This window comes from Myotis brandtii, unplaced genomic scaffold (genome assembly GCF_000412655.1).
Source record: "Myotis brandtii unplaced genomic scaffold, ASM41265v1 scaffold483, whole genome shotgun sequence".
Lineage (NCBI taxonomy): Eukaryota > Metazoa > Chordata > Mammalia > Chiroptera > Vespertilionidae > Myotis > Myotis brandtii.
This window is the reverse complement of record NW_005368456.1, coordinates 2160046-2176785: the sequence shown is the minus strand read 5'-3', so window position 1 is coordinate 2176785 and position 16740 is coordinate 2160046. Positions and strand designations below refer to the sequence as shown.

The 16740-nt window shown below is 38.2% G+C and overlaps 1 protein-coding gene across 5 annotated transcripts in view; it reads left to right on the top strand.

Annotated features, from left to right (window-relative positions):
• The first annotated feature begins 1420 nt into the window (after nt 1–1420).
• Nucleotides 1421–16740, top strand: part of LOC102246781 (kininogen-1) — a 96800-nt gene continuing 81480 nt past the window's right edge. For 2 of the 5 annotated variants that reach the window (XM_014547750.1, XM_005876284.2), the window contains exons 1-5: nt 1421–1538; nt 4929–5101; nt 6229–6336; nt 14755–14839; nt 15715–15881. In XM_014547750.1, the coding sequence (XP_014403236.1) occupies nt 1469–1538; nt 4929–5101; nt 6229–6336; nt 14755–14839; nt 15715–15881 (603 nt within the window). In that variant the 5' untranslated portion in view covers nt 1421–1468. The remainder of the gene's footprint in view (nt 1539–4928; nt 5102–6228; nt 6337–14754; nt 14840–15714; nt 15882–16740) is intronic. The other 3 variants (XM_014547752.1, XM_014547751.1, XM_005876285.2) reach the window with 3 other exon arrangements.

Here is a 16740-nt window from a genome sequence, read left to right as displayed (position 1 = left end):
AAGGCAAATGGTTGATGTCTATGTTCTTGCACAGACAGAAAGGGCATGAGAGGCCAGCCATGAGATTGGAGAAAGCCCTCCCATGAAGAGGGGACTCCTATGACCAATTGGGTGCTTTATTTGTGCAGACCTGAGTTGGAATTCTACTCTGCCTCTAATTAGCTGACCACTTTTAACCCATGGGCACCCTTGTAAAAGGGAGGTAAACTTGACCTAAATTGGAAGAAAAAGAGATATATATGAAAAGACCTTGTTTTAACAACAAGGAATATTAACCAAATGCCTAACATCTGTTTGCCACACCACAGCTGGTTGTTTGGCCTTACCTGGGGAGCGAAGAGCCAGTATCTGTCAGGAAGGAAGCCACTCTTTCCATAGTCCGTGGACTCACTTCTTTAATCTGTCAAATGTTATTGGTGGAAACGGGGTGTCCACTGGTGGGAACTGGGAGAATCCCTTTTCCCACTGAATGTTGGGGGTCCGGTACTCATGAAATCTTGAGAAAAAGAATTTTCTAACACTCACACAAGAAGATGAGAGATCTTTATTTGTGTGGAATTCCATATCTCCATTTCTAAAGCCCCATTTCCCTTAAACCAGTTGTAAAAGAGGTGCAGCTGGGGATTCAGCAGAGCCAAAAGCAAAACCAATGTTCCAAGTTTCCATTCCATGGTGGAGCTGGGTCCGGCACAGCATCAGGCTAGTTCCTGTCCATTAGTCCCTTGTGTGTGTGTGGGGGGGGTCATATGGCTGTGGGTCATGTGGGTGCATGCAGGAGAGTGTGTCCCCTGCAACAAGAGAGCCAGGAGCTCCAGTGTACAAGAGAGGCAGGAGAGAGAACTCCTTTGTTTAGGAGTTTAATATCTGAAATCTTCCCGTGCTTGCAGGTGCCACACCGTCTGTGTTCCCAGGTGTGACTGACAGAAAGTACCTTCCCTAGGTCACCCAGACGTTACTGGGCATGTGTCTATTTGGCCTTCCCTTTGCTCCTTTTCAGTTAATACCTGGTTATTACAATGGTATCAAAAGCACCACATCCTCTGTGCAGTTGAACCCTGAAGTTGAACTGTAAGTGGAGAGTTTGGCAGACTAGTTTTAGGGCACTGTGTTCACCTTGGTGAAAAAGAAATATCTCCAGTGCTCCAAACATAACATTATTTTAAAACTTTACTGTCTATACTGTCTCTCCTCTGGACACCTCATGAATATCAATGACTTGTAAATAATAATGATTAGGCTACAAAAACATTCATTCTTTTGTCTCAAAACTCTGTTAGAAAAGAATCTTAAATTTTAAATAAGAGAAAAGCCATACTTAGCAACAGCAATAGGTGCACTTCTCCATCTGAAAGATTAAGATAAATGGTCTTTTCTTTCTTTCTTTCTTTCTTTCTTTCTTTCTTTCTTTCTTTCTTTTCTTTCTTCCTTCCTTTCTTTCTTTTTTTCTTTCTAGGCCACAGGAGAATGCATGGCGACCATAGGGAAGAAAGGGAATATGGAATTCTCCGTGGCTAACCAGACCTGCCACATTACTCCAGGTAGCTAATATATAGGGTGGTGCTGCCCTGGGGGGAAATGAACCATTTCCGTGTGGGACCAGGAGCATAACCTGGACAAAGCCCCTTCCCAGAGGGCAGTGGGTGGCTGTGCAATGCCATTTGCAGCCTTTGGAGGGGGAAGCGGGGGAGTTTGGGTGGGAGGGAGAAGGTCTGTGGTGGCAGAGTCCTGAGGTGGGGCCAGGCTCCTGCCAATCATCCCCTGGACCCTCCCTGGACAGCAGCGCTGAATTAGGTTGTGCAAAGGTCCTGGGAAAGGACTGGAAAACATGCCACATGCTTCAATTGTGGGGGTGTCCTAGAGCCAGAAAAGCACAGGCTTTGAGGTCAGATATGGCCTGCAATCTTTCAAAAGATCTTCACCTTTTTGGTTTCCCTTTTCCTTAAAAGGGAATCAGAGTCTCATTTCAGAGGGTTATTGTAGACTGAAACTAGATGGCAGGTTTGAAGTTACAAGTATAAGAATGTATTGATCTTCAGAATAAAAGTAATCATAGCTGACATTTATTGAGCACTTATTGCTAGCCACCGTGCTAATCGTTTTACATATGTTGATTTATTTAATCCTCACAACAATTCTATGGGGACAAGTGTTAATATTCTCATTTTACAAATGAGGAAACCCAGGCCCACCACAGTTCAGTATCTTGCTCAGTATCCCATAGCTAACAATTAGGAGAGTTGGTATAGTAGACCTTGTAAGAATGGAGCAACTTATGCAGATATAACCACTGTTAGCTCCTTCAGTCTGGTGGCAGAGTGGCTGGGTGCAGAAGAATGGGCACATCTAGGGAATGTCAATCACAAAAGCCAACCCGGAACTGGCCTTCTGCAAGATAGGGTTTTAGTATTTAAGGCTCCAGAACAGCATCATTAGCCACACTCATGAAGTGGAGGAGCAATTGTTCTTTCTTGGCCTTAGTCATCCATAAAGAACACACAAAAACTATATTTCTTGAGTTTCAGCTCTTGCAAGAAGTGGAATTAAAAGAAAAACAGTCCAAAACAGAAAAGAAATAATAAATGTTTTTAAAATTTTTTGAGTAGCTTTTATTATTTAGTTTAAGAATTTTAGCTCATAAGCAAATTTTCACATGATCCAGAACCCAGCACTTACATACTATGAGAGAAAAAGCTCTTTGCCACACCATGTAGATCCACAATTACTACTAAGTCCACAATCCCTTATCTGAAACATTTTTTGCCAAATATGTTTCAGAATTCAAAATTTAAAATCTTTTTTAAATTTTTTAAAAATCTCCCTAGAAATGTTGGAGCAAAATGAAAACTCATTCCATCGCCTGGAAAAACTGAATTTCCCTCAAAAGACTGCTCCATCTCTCCTCTTACCCCAGTCAGAGCTGCCCTTGAGGTCAGCATACCAGCCTCTGGTCTCTACTCCCTTCCTCCTCCCTCTTCTGTGTTCATCAATCTTTTGTCCTGCCATAAGTAATTCTCTCTCTCCTTTCCCATGTAAGTTCCCTCCAGTTTGTTAACTTTGTCCTCTGCCCTGATGCAACATACCTTCTGCAAGGGGAGAGCAGTGAGGAAAGCTATGAATATTCACTCAGTAAATCTTTTTTCTGACCCACATGCTTATGGAGTGAGTGCCAAGAAACAGCTGCAAGGGGAGGTGTGTTGACCTACTCGCAACTGAGGGACACTGTTGTAGAACACTGTTGCTCCTGGTTCTGTTTGCTCCTGGTCTCTCGGACAGTGAGAGACCAAGGCAAAGGGGCCCAGGATACCTTCATGACTTCCCCTCTAAAATGTGTGCCTCTACTGACCAGCGGGTTAAGGCTATCTTATAAACATTACTTGGTAACTTAATACAAGCTCGCTCCTTTTTAAATATTTTACATTATTTTATTTAAAACCCCGTCGGTGCACCCCATCGTTATAGCCCATCACTCTTAATTCACTTCAGTGGGTCTATGCACACCCTGAAATTATATGGAGAACATTGTGAGTACCGGCATTTTCCTGAAGAGGGCGCCCTAGTTCTCATCAGGTTCACCAAGGAGCCCATGACACTTGGAATACAGTTCATAACCCCTGGCCTCCACAGAGTGGCCTGGGCTCCACAGCAGAGGACTCTCTCTACCAATTGTACAGACCTCCATCGCCAGTCCCTGCCTCCTGCTTTAAGCCCCAGTAAAAAGCATACACCGCATCCCACATGCTGCCCCTGACTCATCCTGCTTTCTTGAGAGCCATTCCTCCCTTTGTTCCTCCTTCTCAGGCTCACACTTTATGTTGCCCAGTTGACCTTGACCACTTTACACCCTTCTTAGCTCAGGCCTCTTCTCCTCATGAAAGTCTTTCTTGAGCTCACTCTGGGCTCCTGCCTTCCCAAGCTCTTGCCGAATTATTTTGAAATATCCATCTGCAGTTCTGTCTCTCCCACTCCACTTTGCCCAACACCTTCACCACTGCCGAGTCTGACCAGCAGCCCCTGAACGATGGATGAACAGATTACTCAGACACAGTTTGACTGTGAGGGAGAGGGCTAAGGGGCTCCTGGCTCTAGCGGCCAGAGCAGCCTCAATTGCCTGCCTTGTTAGCTTTTTATTGCAGTTTTTATCTTTAGATACAATCAGTAGGGTGAGTACTCTTAGAAGGACACGTGTGTTTACACTGTTGTTTAGGCAATGACATCCAGGGATTAAGCATAAGGATTCCAGTAAACACCTGGGGTCTGTATGTAATGAGACTTGTTTGGAAAGGTCAAGGAATAATTAGGAGTGCCGCCTTCAACACTCTTCTATGTCTCCTCTAAATCAGAATTCCAATTAACAGGGCAGGCAGCCTTCCACACACTTCCCTTGTATCAGAATGTCCTCCTTACAACTCTCCAACCCAGTCTCTTGTGCTCCCCAAAACACCACAGTGACCACTACTAATAAGTTAACCTATCTACACAGTCTAACTCAGCACCTGACATATTACAGAAAGAGCAAAATATGTACATGGTTATTGAAATGAATTGATACAAAACATATTATATCCCAAACTAGGCCTCAAGGAGCTTTAATTAACACTGAAAAATAAATAATACGATATCTGTAGCATTTTACTTTTTTATAAGAAGATAAATAAATGGATTATGTCCACAATTTACAATGATTTTTAAATAAATTTAAAATAATTAAGCACAATAGTATGTACATAAGATGTTCCTAAGTCAATGGTAGGATTTTTTCTCTCTGACACCAAAAAGCAGTCGTGTTCTCTTTTTCTAATACATACTAGAATGTACTAGAAAGTTGTTTACCAGGGTCTTCGATATTATGTTACTTATTTAGGACAATGTATCTGAATGTGGGTTTTGTTCATTTATGCTGTTCTTTTTCCTACTCTCTCTTTGTCAAGCGGAGGGCCCTGTGGTGACCTCCCAGTATGAATGCTATGGCTGCCTGCACCCCATATCGACTGTCCCTCCGGACTTCGACCCTGTTCTGAGACATGCCATAGAACATTTTAACAACCACACTAATCATTCCCACCTCTTTGCTCTTAAAGAAGTAAAAAGGGCACAGAGACAGGTTTGTGCTGCAGTTTCCATTTCTCACAGTATTGTCAAAATTTGTTGGATATTTATGTTTAGGGTTTCATTACCTAAAATAAACCACTGGTCAATAGAAAACCTATGATTCCATGACTGGTGGTGAGGGAGCTCTTTTATGTCCTCATCTGACTGGCATAGGAGGTACAGAGCTTTCTCTTGAGTCAAAGTGATTGGGATACTGCAAAATATAAAGGGCAGAAGTGTGGCTAATCAGACCCCTGGCTCTGAGGTTGGTTTTAATGATGGGTAGGCAGAAATACATGTTTTTCTTAGAGATGGTGAGATGAAAAGATCATTCTAACCTTAAGGTTTTAAGAAAATTACATTATCACTTAGCCATCATGAGTCAAACATGGCTCCAAAATATGAAATGGTACCCAAACAGTTGGCACGGCTTTCTGAGCACTCTCTAAATTATAGTTTTCATATCATTAAAAGAAAGTAAATACTTGGAAATCTGGCCTTTTCATTGACCCAGTTCACTAAGTCTTTACTGATAGTTGACTGGGTCCCTTGTATTTCAGTATCTAATTATGAGGGACTTACTTTAGTCAGTAACCTTCCCTGCTTTTAATAGACCATCCAACTTCCCTTCATGCAAGATGCATGTTCTCTTCAACTATGTTCATAGCCAGCGATCGGGTTGGGACTAGCCCAAGATAAAGTAGCACAAAGCTTACTGCCTGTCTGTCTGGGAACCTGAGAATTTACCAGTAAAGGCCATTCTAGCTCCAAAGTCTTTTTTTTTTTAAACTATCTAGGAGAGTATTATTAATATTTCACAAAATTCAAAAGGACATTATTTTTCAGTTGCCTGGCAGAGGAAATGTTGCTAAGTTTTTCTTAAGAAAATACAGTAACTCCACCTATATATTGGTGTGTGTTTTTTTCCAAATGTATAGGAGTGTGTGTGTTTGTGTGTGTGTGTTGAGGAGTGTGAGAATCATAAAGTGCTCAATATTTATTCAGTCATGACTTTTGCCTAGTACTAAGAGTTTATATTTTTGAGTACTTGCAATATGCCAGGCAGTATTCTAAGTTCCTCATAACACAGTGAATAATGTTTAAACTGCCCTTTAACTATTCAATTAAACATTGTTTCAGGTGGTGTCTGGGTGGAACTATGAAGTTACTTACTTAATTCTGCAAACTAATTGTTCCAAGGAGAATTTTAAATTCTTAACCCAAGACTGCAAGGCCCTCTCCAAAGGTGTAAGTAGGCAAAACTCGAATATAAGGTTATTAGCATTTGCTGTCCAGTATTTACAGGTGTGGGAATACTCAGCTACATAGGAAGACTTGGTCACTAAGATTTTATATGAAATGCATGAACTCACAGCCACATTCTCCATGTCACTAGTCAAGCTGCCTTACCTACCTGGTCACAAGATCTGTACATTTACATATATAACCAGGGCTTGAGATAAAATGATGCCCTGTCAAGTTTGTCTGTTCATGTCTTCACACTTTCCTGTCTCCCTTTCTTCCCACCTGCTTAAGGTCCTTCCCAGTGCTCCTGAGCTCTGCGCAGGACACTCCTTAACTTCCAACTTGCCTTTGCTTATTTTCTCCCCTTCTCTCTCCTTTTTTTTATTTTTAATAATATAGTCCTGAACCTCCATCTCTTTATCAGAACCAAAATTATGTTACAAGAGAGTATCACAAGGTGGCAGTAGTTAGTGCATGTGCAGATGCCTAAAGCACAATGACCATCCCAGGGATATTTGTATTGTAGCAGAAAATTACTTTAAGCAAGGGATTGCTTCAAGCCCTTTAGTCTGTTGTTCTACTTCTACAATTCTATTCTGAGGGAAGAAAATGAGAAACCCAAACAGTAAGATATTAATTTCAGCATTATTTGTAATAGAAAAACATTAGAAATGTTTTCAACACGAGGGAATGTTTAAATAACTTACAGTATATCCATACAGTACAATATATGCAGCCATTAAAAGTATGTTTACATATTTTTTTGTGACTTAGTAAAATGGTTATAATATGGTAAGTTAAAAAATATATAAAATTATAGATACATATTAATTTAAATATATAAAGTAAATGTAAATATCAAAAATGATGGAGGTGTCCTGGCTGGTGTGGTTAAATGGATAGAGCATCGGACTATGGAACAAAGGGACCCAGGTTCAGTTCTGGTCAAGGGCACGTTACTGGGTTGCAAGCTCCTTCCTGGCCCGGGCTGGGCTCTGATTCAAGGTGCATGCTGGAGGCAATCAATTGACGTGTTTCTCTCACATTGATTTTTCTCTCTGTCCTTCCCTCTCTATTCCACTCTCTCTAAAATCAATGGAAAAATATCTTCAGGTGAGGATCAACAACAACAACTAAAGTGATGGATGGGAGCATTTGAGATCTTCCTCCCTGTCATATGTTGTTAGTTTGCCTCAAATAAATTCATAAAAAATATTAAGTGATGCAAAAAATATAAAACATAGTTAACTTTCAGTTGGAACTATGGGTGCCTTTTTTTATACTTTTTGGAACTCTTTAATATTTGCCAATGTTTCTAATCAAGCATGTATTTATTTCATAATTGGGAGAAAAGTTAAAAGGATACTATTAAGATAGTAAAAAGATAACCCAAAAAATGGGAGAAATTAATTGCATCATATATAAGATAAGAATTACATATGCAATATATAAATAACTCCCATAATGCAACAAGAAAAAGACAATCAACCTGATTTTTAAATGGGCAAAGGACTTTAAAATAAACATTTCTCTAAAGAAGATATGCAAACAGTCATTAAACACAGGAAATGATGCTCAATATTAGACACATGAAAAGATGCTCAATATAATTAGCTACCAAGGGAGGGGGAGTGTAAAACAAGCCACAATGAGATGCCATTTCACACCTAAAAAATGGCTATAATTTTTTAAAAATTGGAAAATTACTAATATTGGGGAGGACGTGGAAAAACTGAAACTTTTGTCCATTGCTGATGAGAATGTAAAATGGTGCAGCCACTGTGGAAAACACTTTGGTAGTTCCTCAAGAAGTTACACATAGACTTACCATATGACACAGCAATTGCACTGCTAGGTATGTACCCAAAAGAATTAAAAAACAGGGAGTCAAACAGATACTTACATGCTAGGATTTGTTGCAACATTATTCACAATAGCCAAAAAGTGGAAACAACATAAATGAGTGGAAAAACAAAATGTGATGTATATATAAAACAATGGAATGTTCTTTAGCCATAGAGAGAAATGAAATTCTGCCACAATCTACAACTTAGATGAACCTTGAAAACATTATGCTAAGTGAAAGAAGCCAGACATAAAAAGACAAATATTGTATGATTCCACTTATATGAAATATCTAACACATGCATAGAAAAAAAAGTAAATTCGAGTTTACAAAGGGTTAGGGGGAGGGAGAATAGGAATTTATTGCTAAATGGGTACAGAATTTGTGTTTGAAGTGATGAAAACTACTGGGAATAGATAGTGGTGATGGTTAACTAATGTAATTAATATCACTGAGTTATATACTTAAAAATGGTGGAAATGGCAAACTTTATGTTACATATTTTTTTTACCATAATAAAAAAAATAGTAAAAAGGAAGAGACAGAGAGAGAGAGAGAGAGAGAGAGAGAGAGAGATAAATACTCTAAAAAATGTATCTAGCTACTACTATTTGACTTTGTTATTTTTTTTTTTCATCTGTCCTTTTTAGAATATATTTACACCCTCTGTTTCTTATGTTCTTTAGTTAGCCATTTGAGATTATATAGGCTTAAATGTTATCTGGCTTTAATCTCCCTGCATCTGTTTGTAAGGCCTCAATTTAGTTCTTTTTTTGCAACACACACAGATGCAGGGCTGATTGGAGTCACAAATCCAATCAGATTTCTGGTATAACTTCCTGAGCTTCCACTTCCTCATTTGTAAAATGGTGAGGAATAACAGCACCGGTCTCACGGCGTTGTTCCAATAATTAAAGGACACAAAATATACATGAACTCTCTTGCCTACAACTGGTAAGACTGAAGGCCTTGCTATTCCAAGTTGGTCCCTGAACCAGCAGCATCAGCATCACCAGGGAGCTTGTTAGAAAAGCCAAATCTTGAGTTCCCCCCACACCTACTGAATCTGCATGTTAACAAGATTCTCAGATGAGTCATTTGCACTTTAAGGTTGAAAAGCACTGATTTAAGATTTTCATAAATAATTCTTGGGCCATACTGAATATTAGAATCACATTGCCAGCTCTAAAAATAACCTCTCCTAGGCCATTCCCTAAGCATTCTGATTAGGTCTGGGGTGGTTCTCTAGAGTAAGAATAACCTAAAAGTTTCTAGGTGAATCAAATATGCTAATAGAATTGAGAACCTCAGAGCTACTTCCAGTATCCATTTCCTCATCCAAAATTAAGGTATTGTAAGTGTGGTATTCCTTGTATCTTTAACAACTATGACATTTATTATATACGAGTGGCCCAGTACATGATATCATGCACAGTAGGCCGCCCACCACTTCCGCTGGAGCCGGTGGGATCCATGGGAGCCAGTGGAAGCCGTGCTGCTTCTGCAGGAGGCAGGAGCAAGCTGCTGGCACCCATGGGAGGTGGGAGTGAGCCGCGCCGCTTCCACGGGAGCCGGGAGGGAGCTGCACTGCTTCGCAGGAGCCGGGAGCCACACCACTTTGGGCAGCATGGGGGGCAGGGAACCTAGAGGAGTTCCATGCATCTCCTGGTGACCAGTCATGCATGCAGCCCCACCCTTTGCAACACACAGTCCTGCCCATCCGAGCACACCTGTGCGCACACAGCCACCTGCTGATTGGTCGTTACTGTGACAGCATCCTGGCCAATTTTTATATTGGCTCTTTATTATATAGGATAGAAGCCCAGTGTGGGCAATCGTGTGGCTCCGCCCACCCGAGCATGCCTAGCCAAGCTCATAGCCCTGCCCAGCCCTGCCAGTCTTTGGTCCTTAGGTCTTTAGGGCCACAAGCCTTTTAATAATATAGATATGTCCCCTTATTGGAAATACACATTTCCCACGCAGAAGGCAATGCAGAAACATAGAAAACAATAATAATATTAAACCACATACCCAAATACCCAAAGATATCTTAGTGTATTTCCCTCTTATCTTTTTTTTTTAGGGGGTGGGGGGAGTGGAGGAGATATAGACAATTTGCTGATTTTTTTTGTCTGTTTATAATTGTCATTATTTTACATGCTGCATTTAAAAAATATTTTTATTGATTTCAAAGAGGAAGGGAGAAGGAGAGAGAGAAACATTGCATGCCCTACACTGGGGATCAAGCCCACAACCTGGGCATGTGCACAGACCAGGAATCAAACAGTGACCTCTTGGTTCAAAGGTCAATGCTCAACCACTGAGCCATGCCAGCCAGGCTTACATGCTGCATTTTTTTCACCTAAGAATTGTCCTACCTCATTAAAACTCTTGACAAACATTCTTTTAAGTAACTGTATCCTATTAAAGATACAATAGATATTTTTTAATTACTTTCCTATAGTTAGACATTTGAGTTGTTTCCATTTTTATTATCATTAATAACTCATCAAACATTCTTGAAAATAAAGCTATTTCTGTATTTGGTATATATTCTTATTTTCATATATAGAAATTTGTTAGAAATTTATGGATTGAATTTATGAATTGTTTTTCATATCCTTTGTCCATTTCTCTTTGGGATAAATCTTAATGATTTGAAAAAGAGTATTTGTATATTAAAGTTATCAGTATTTTGTCATATTTTCTCAGTTGTTCATTTTTTAGTTTCATTGTGGTATTTCTGACTTACCAATAGATTTTGCTTATTGGTGACCAAATCTAATAAAATGTTCCTTTTGAATTCTTCCTCCATTTGCTCAGTAGTCATCTTTTTTCCCTTAGTTTATCTAATCAGTCTTTTTAAATATAGCTTTTTAACCTATCTGGAATTAATCTTAATGTATCTTTTGAGGTCTCTAAATTGAGGCTTTTTTCAAGAGGATAACCAGATATCTCAACATTCTTGCTTTATACATAAATTTGTGACAATCTTAATTACATAATAGTTTATTATGAAAACCCTGTTCTCTACTAATATATTTGTACTGCCATGTTTTAACAGTAGGTTTAAATTTGTGATTTATTATTCTAGTGTTTATAACTTGAAAACCAACCTTAGAATAAATTTTTAAGAAAAACATTCATTGTCATATAGATTGGAATTGTATTATATTTATAAACTAGAGGCCTGATGCACAAAATTCGTGTATGGGTAGGTCCCTAGGCCTGGCCAGTGATCAGGGCCAATCTGTACGGTGACTGGCGGGGTGGTTGGGGGGCAGGGGGACACCTGCTAGCACCCATCTTGGCCAGCCTGAGGTGACTGGCGGGGTGACCGGGGAGGTGTGGGGGCCGCAGGCACCCACTTTGGCTGCCCTGGGGCCTGTGGGCTGGGGGCAGTTCCTGCATTGAGTGTCTGCCCCCTGGTGGTCAGTGCACATCATAGCGACTGGTCGTTCCACCTGTTGTTCTGACATTCAGCCGATTTGCATATTAGGCTTTTATTATATAGGATTAATTTATGGAGCCCTGGCCAGTTTTGCTCAGTGGATACAGCATTGGCCTGTGCACTGAAGGGTCTCAAGTTTGATTGTGATCAAGAGCACATGCTCGGGTTGTGGGCTCCATCCCCAGTAGCGGGTGTGCAGGAGGCAGCCAATCAATGAGTCTCTCTCATTATTGATGTTTCTGTCTCTCTCTCCTTCTCCCTTCCTCTCTGAAATCAATAAAAATTTTAAATTAATAATTTAAGAAGAATTGATGTATGTACTACATTTTGTCTTTTCAGTCAAGAACTTGGCATACATCTATACTTAGTCAAGTTTTATTTTAAACTTCTAAAAGTTGTGTGATTTTATTTATATATCCAGAACATTGCTCACTGAAGTTATTTCCAAGATTTGTAGGGGTGTTTTTTTGTTTGTTTATTTTTGGTTATTGCCCTGAAGAATTAAATTTTGTTTTTATTTTATTCTTTTTAATATTTTATTATAAATGTATCAATTTAGACATATTTACCTTATATTCAGCGAGTGAGCTCTGATTAACTCTAACAGCTTTGCGTTCATTCTTTTGATTGTTCTAGGTGTAAAATAAGATACTGTTTTATCACCTCTTTTCCAATGCTTATGTTTTGTTCTGTGTCTCAATGAATTGACCAAACTTCCAGAGATATTTTCCAGAGATATTCCAACATATTTGTGTTTCATTCCTGGTTTTATTGGGAAAGCCACTAGAATTTTGTTATTTACATTATTTGCTATGGGTTCCAGGTAGGCATTCTTGTCATATTAAAAAAGCATCCTTACATTCCTGCTTTTAAAGAAGTTTGTTTTGTTTTTAAATAAGAAATTGGTGTTAACAGACTCATAGATACAGAGAACAGACTGACAGCTGTCAGAGGGGAGAATAGAGTGGGGTTAGGTGAGAAATATGAAAGAATTAAGGGAAAAAAAACCCCAAAACTCACAGACACAGATTACCAGAGAGAAAGGGGATGGGAAAAGTAGAAGATAAAGGGGGGATAAGTGATGACAGAGGGAGACTTGACTTTGGATAGTAAACACTCAATACAATATGCAGGTGATGTATTATAGAATTGTACACTTGAAACCTATATAATTGACCAATGTCACCCCAACAAATATTTTTAATTTAAGAAAACAAAGAAATTTGTGTTAGAATTTACCAAATGCTTTAACTATGTGTTGAAATATCATGTTATGTATTTTTAATTTAATCTGTTATGTTGTTTTGACAACTTTCCTAATAGTAACCTCTAGATTCATAAACTCTCCTTGCTTAGTGTTAATTATTCTTTAAATATGCATTTGGATTTTATTTTTAGTTTAAGAACTGGACAGCTTTATTTATAAGTAAAAGTGGTTTGACAGTTTTCTGAGTGTGGTTGTGTGTGCATTCTATTTTTTAAAGATTTGGCATCCAGATTATAGTTTTATAGAATGAATTGGGTATGTGTTACATGCAGTTGAGTCAGCTCTGACTCCTGGTGACCCTATGAATGAGTGATGGCTACACTGTCTTGACCTCAACAGCTCTGCTGAGCACCTGTAGACTCATTTCTATGGCTTATTTATGGAGTCAGTCCATGTCATATTTGGACTTCATCTTTTCCTGTTGCCTTCTATTTTTTAGTTAGGTGGTTAGCCACTATTTTTTGACTTGGGTAGTTTGCGACTATTTTCTATATTCAGAAACAGTTTACATAGGAAGGAACTAAATGTTTCTTCAATTACAAAAATTATTCATCTATAAAACATCTATGTTGTTTGGAGGTGAGAAATGGAATGGAAGTTGAGAGTAATGATAGCATTCTCTGTTCTTCAGTTATTGGTCCATTCAAATTTGTTCTTGTGTTTAAGTCAGCATTGGTTATTTATAGTTTTCCAGAAAAGTATCCATTTGTTTGGGATTTAAATACATTTTTATTATTTTATTCATTTTCTATGATTTTATTTATTTTTTTATCTATTCACTCTATCTTAAATTTATAGTTGTATATAAAATTTCTCCACCACCATTATTTTATTCTATTTCTACACATATATATCTAATTACTGCTTTATGTATTTTAACTCCATGCTTCTAGAATATATCTTTATAAAAATACAATTATCTTCTTTACTACCATAGTGAGTTTCTTATTTGATACCAATTTTACTTTGTCCAATATTAATAATACTCTAGATCATTTTTCTGCTTATATTTGTTTCATATAGTTTTGATCATCCATTATGTGTAATCTACCTTTATCTTTTATATTTCAAGACATTATTCTTGAAAATGTAATACATTAATTTTGTTTTTAACTTAATACAGAAGTCTTTGCCTTTTTCTTTTTAAAAATGTATTTATTGATTTTTAGAAAAAAGATGGGAGAGTGGTAGAGAGATAAAAATATAAATGAGAGAGGAACATCATCGATCAACTGCCTCCTGCACATCCCACTCTGGGGATCCAGCCCCCAACTCCCGCATGTGCCCTGACCAAAAATCTAAATGTGACCTCCTGGTTCCTGGGTTGATGCTCAACCACTGAACAACACGGGCTGGTCTGGAATTCTTTGTCTTTCTAAAAGAAATTTTACCCATTAAAATATATTATTTTTTAACATATTTTTATTGATTTCAGAGAGGAAGGGAAAGGGTGATAGAAATAGAAACATCAATGAGTGAGAGAAGCGTTGATCAGCTGCCTCCTGCACACCCCACACTAGGGATAGAACCTGCAACCTGGGCATATGCCCTGACTGGGAATCGAACCATGACCTCCTGGTTCATAGATTGACTCTCAACCACTGAGCCATGCTGGCTGGGCTATATGATTATTATTTCTATACTAGGGATTCTTGTCATCTTATTTCATGTGTTTGTGTAAATACAGTTATTGTTGTTGATGCTAATACCTAATTGTTTCTTATTCTCTCTTTTGTAATGGGATTAGATTTTCTTTTCTTTTCTATGTAAAGTCAACATATTATATTTAATTTTACTAGTTGTTTACTTTAAAAGTTCTTAAATATGTTTTTAACTTATTTTCTTTTGAAAAACTAGGATGGTGGTCAATGTACAGATCTTGCATATGTGGATCCTCAGCTAAGAATTGCTTCCTTCTCACAGAAGTGTTGGATTTTACCAGGTATGCAATAATACATGTTTGTGCTCTAGTAGTCCATGTTGATCCAAGACAACTGGCTTGGTCTTTTTATAGGAATTGTGCTTTGGGTCCCATGATATAATCAACAATGCTTACAGCTGTACCCCATTTCTACACAGCTGTGTTGTAGCTGATGCAGCTAGGACTGCTCTGCAAGTGGCCAGAGGGAATATGGTGACAGAAGGAAAGATTTATGTTCTTTGGGCAAAGCTGATCTCCAGATACAGTGTCAGCTGGTCTTCCTTGTGTATAAGATGTCACTACATCAGGTGTTATAAATTGGGAAAGCTCTATCTCCTTTTTAATCACTCAGAATAAAATCTTTTTAATTGCATACTTTTTTCTCCTGCATGTTATAATGGGGGGAAAGTGAGATAGATAGTGCAAGTTTATGGTCACGCCAGTGTTTCTTATACCAAGAGTTGACTTTTCTCATACTTGGAAGATATTTGCATACATTCCACAGTGAGAAGCATCATTGAAGCTCCCTGCTCACCAGAATCAGAGGACTTAAAATTTTCCCACTAGAGAACCATTCCGTTAAATTAAGCGTTGCTTTTTTACACTTTCTTTCAAAAATGCAAAAACTTAGGAACAGTACAGCACATTGATATTGAAGGTGTACTAACTAACGCCTTCTGATGGAAGGTTTCCCTAAATGCCCTTGACTCTGAGGAGAGAAAAAGAGGGCAGGCAGTAAGGCGAAGGTCACACAGACAACCTCTACCCACTCACTACTGGTCTTTAGGCTGCACATGGCCCCATATAAATGAGTGCTGGACAATGTGCAGGAGAGATACTAGGCTAGACTGCTCCTTCAGTACACACACTGACTTAAAACTTGATTGTTCTTTCAGAGTTTTTATCACCATTTACCTTCAGTTGCCGTGGCTGCCCCGAAGAGATACCCGTCGACAGTCCTGATCTGAAGGAGGCTCTGAATCATTCCATTACAAAGCTTAATGCAGCGAATAATGCAAGTTTCTATTTCAAGATTGACATTGTGCACAGAGCAACATCACAGGTCTGTAAATTAAGCTACAAAAATAGTGATATTATTGTCTATGTGCAACCTGCTTACTAATATTGCCACTGATCTTGGGTGGGGAAATAGTATACCTGGTAACAAGGAATTGAATGTCAAGTCTCAACCTAACTACATGCTTGCTATATGACCTTGGACAAGTCATTTAGAACATTCCATGTTCTGTCTGTAAAGGACTGGGGTGAGACTCAAATAAGATAATGTATGTCAAGCCTTGGCCGAGTAGTTCAGTTGGGTAGAGAGCATTGTCCCATATGCCAAGGTTGCAAGTTTGATCCCTGATCAGGGCACATACAAGAAGCAACCAGTGAATGCATAAATAAACGGAACACAAAAAGAGAGATAATATATGTTAATACATTATCTTCTCGAACTTCAAAGTGTTATATAAATTCTAGCAACTATTATATAATTAATAAAATGTAGAGCAAGGAAAAGCTATTCTTATTCTCTGCCTTTCTAGAGTCGTTTCTTGTTGTACCATCAGTTAGATTAATTCTATGGTCTAAATCAAATTTTTAATATAAAAACCAGTTTAAATTTAATTGATATCTTTTAGAATATTACAAAAAGTATATAATATAATATTTGGGTTATATATATTTGATGATCTTTCCAATTTAAATTTCAAGACTTTAACAGAGAGATGGCCTTGTGACATTTCAAGGGCTCCAGAATGATTCAAGGATTTATTCTCTCTTCTTAAAAGAAATATTTTTATACTAAATTAGACCATTCTAATATACTTGAAATCACTTGGAAAGCTTTATCAAATAAAAATTAATAATTACATTTTATTTATATACATATATTTTAAATGTTATAAAAGTTTCAACCT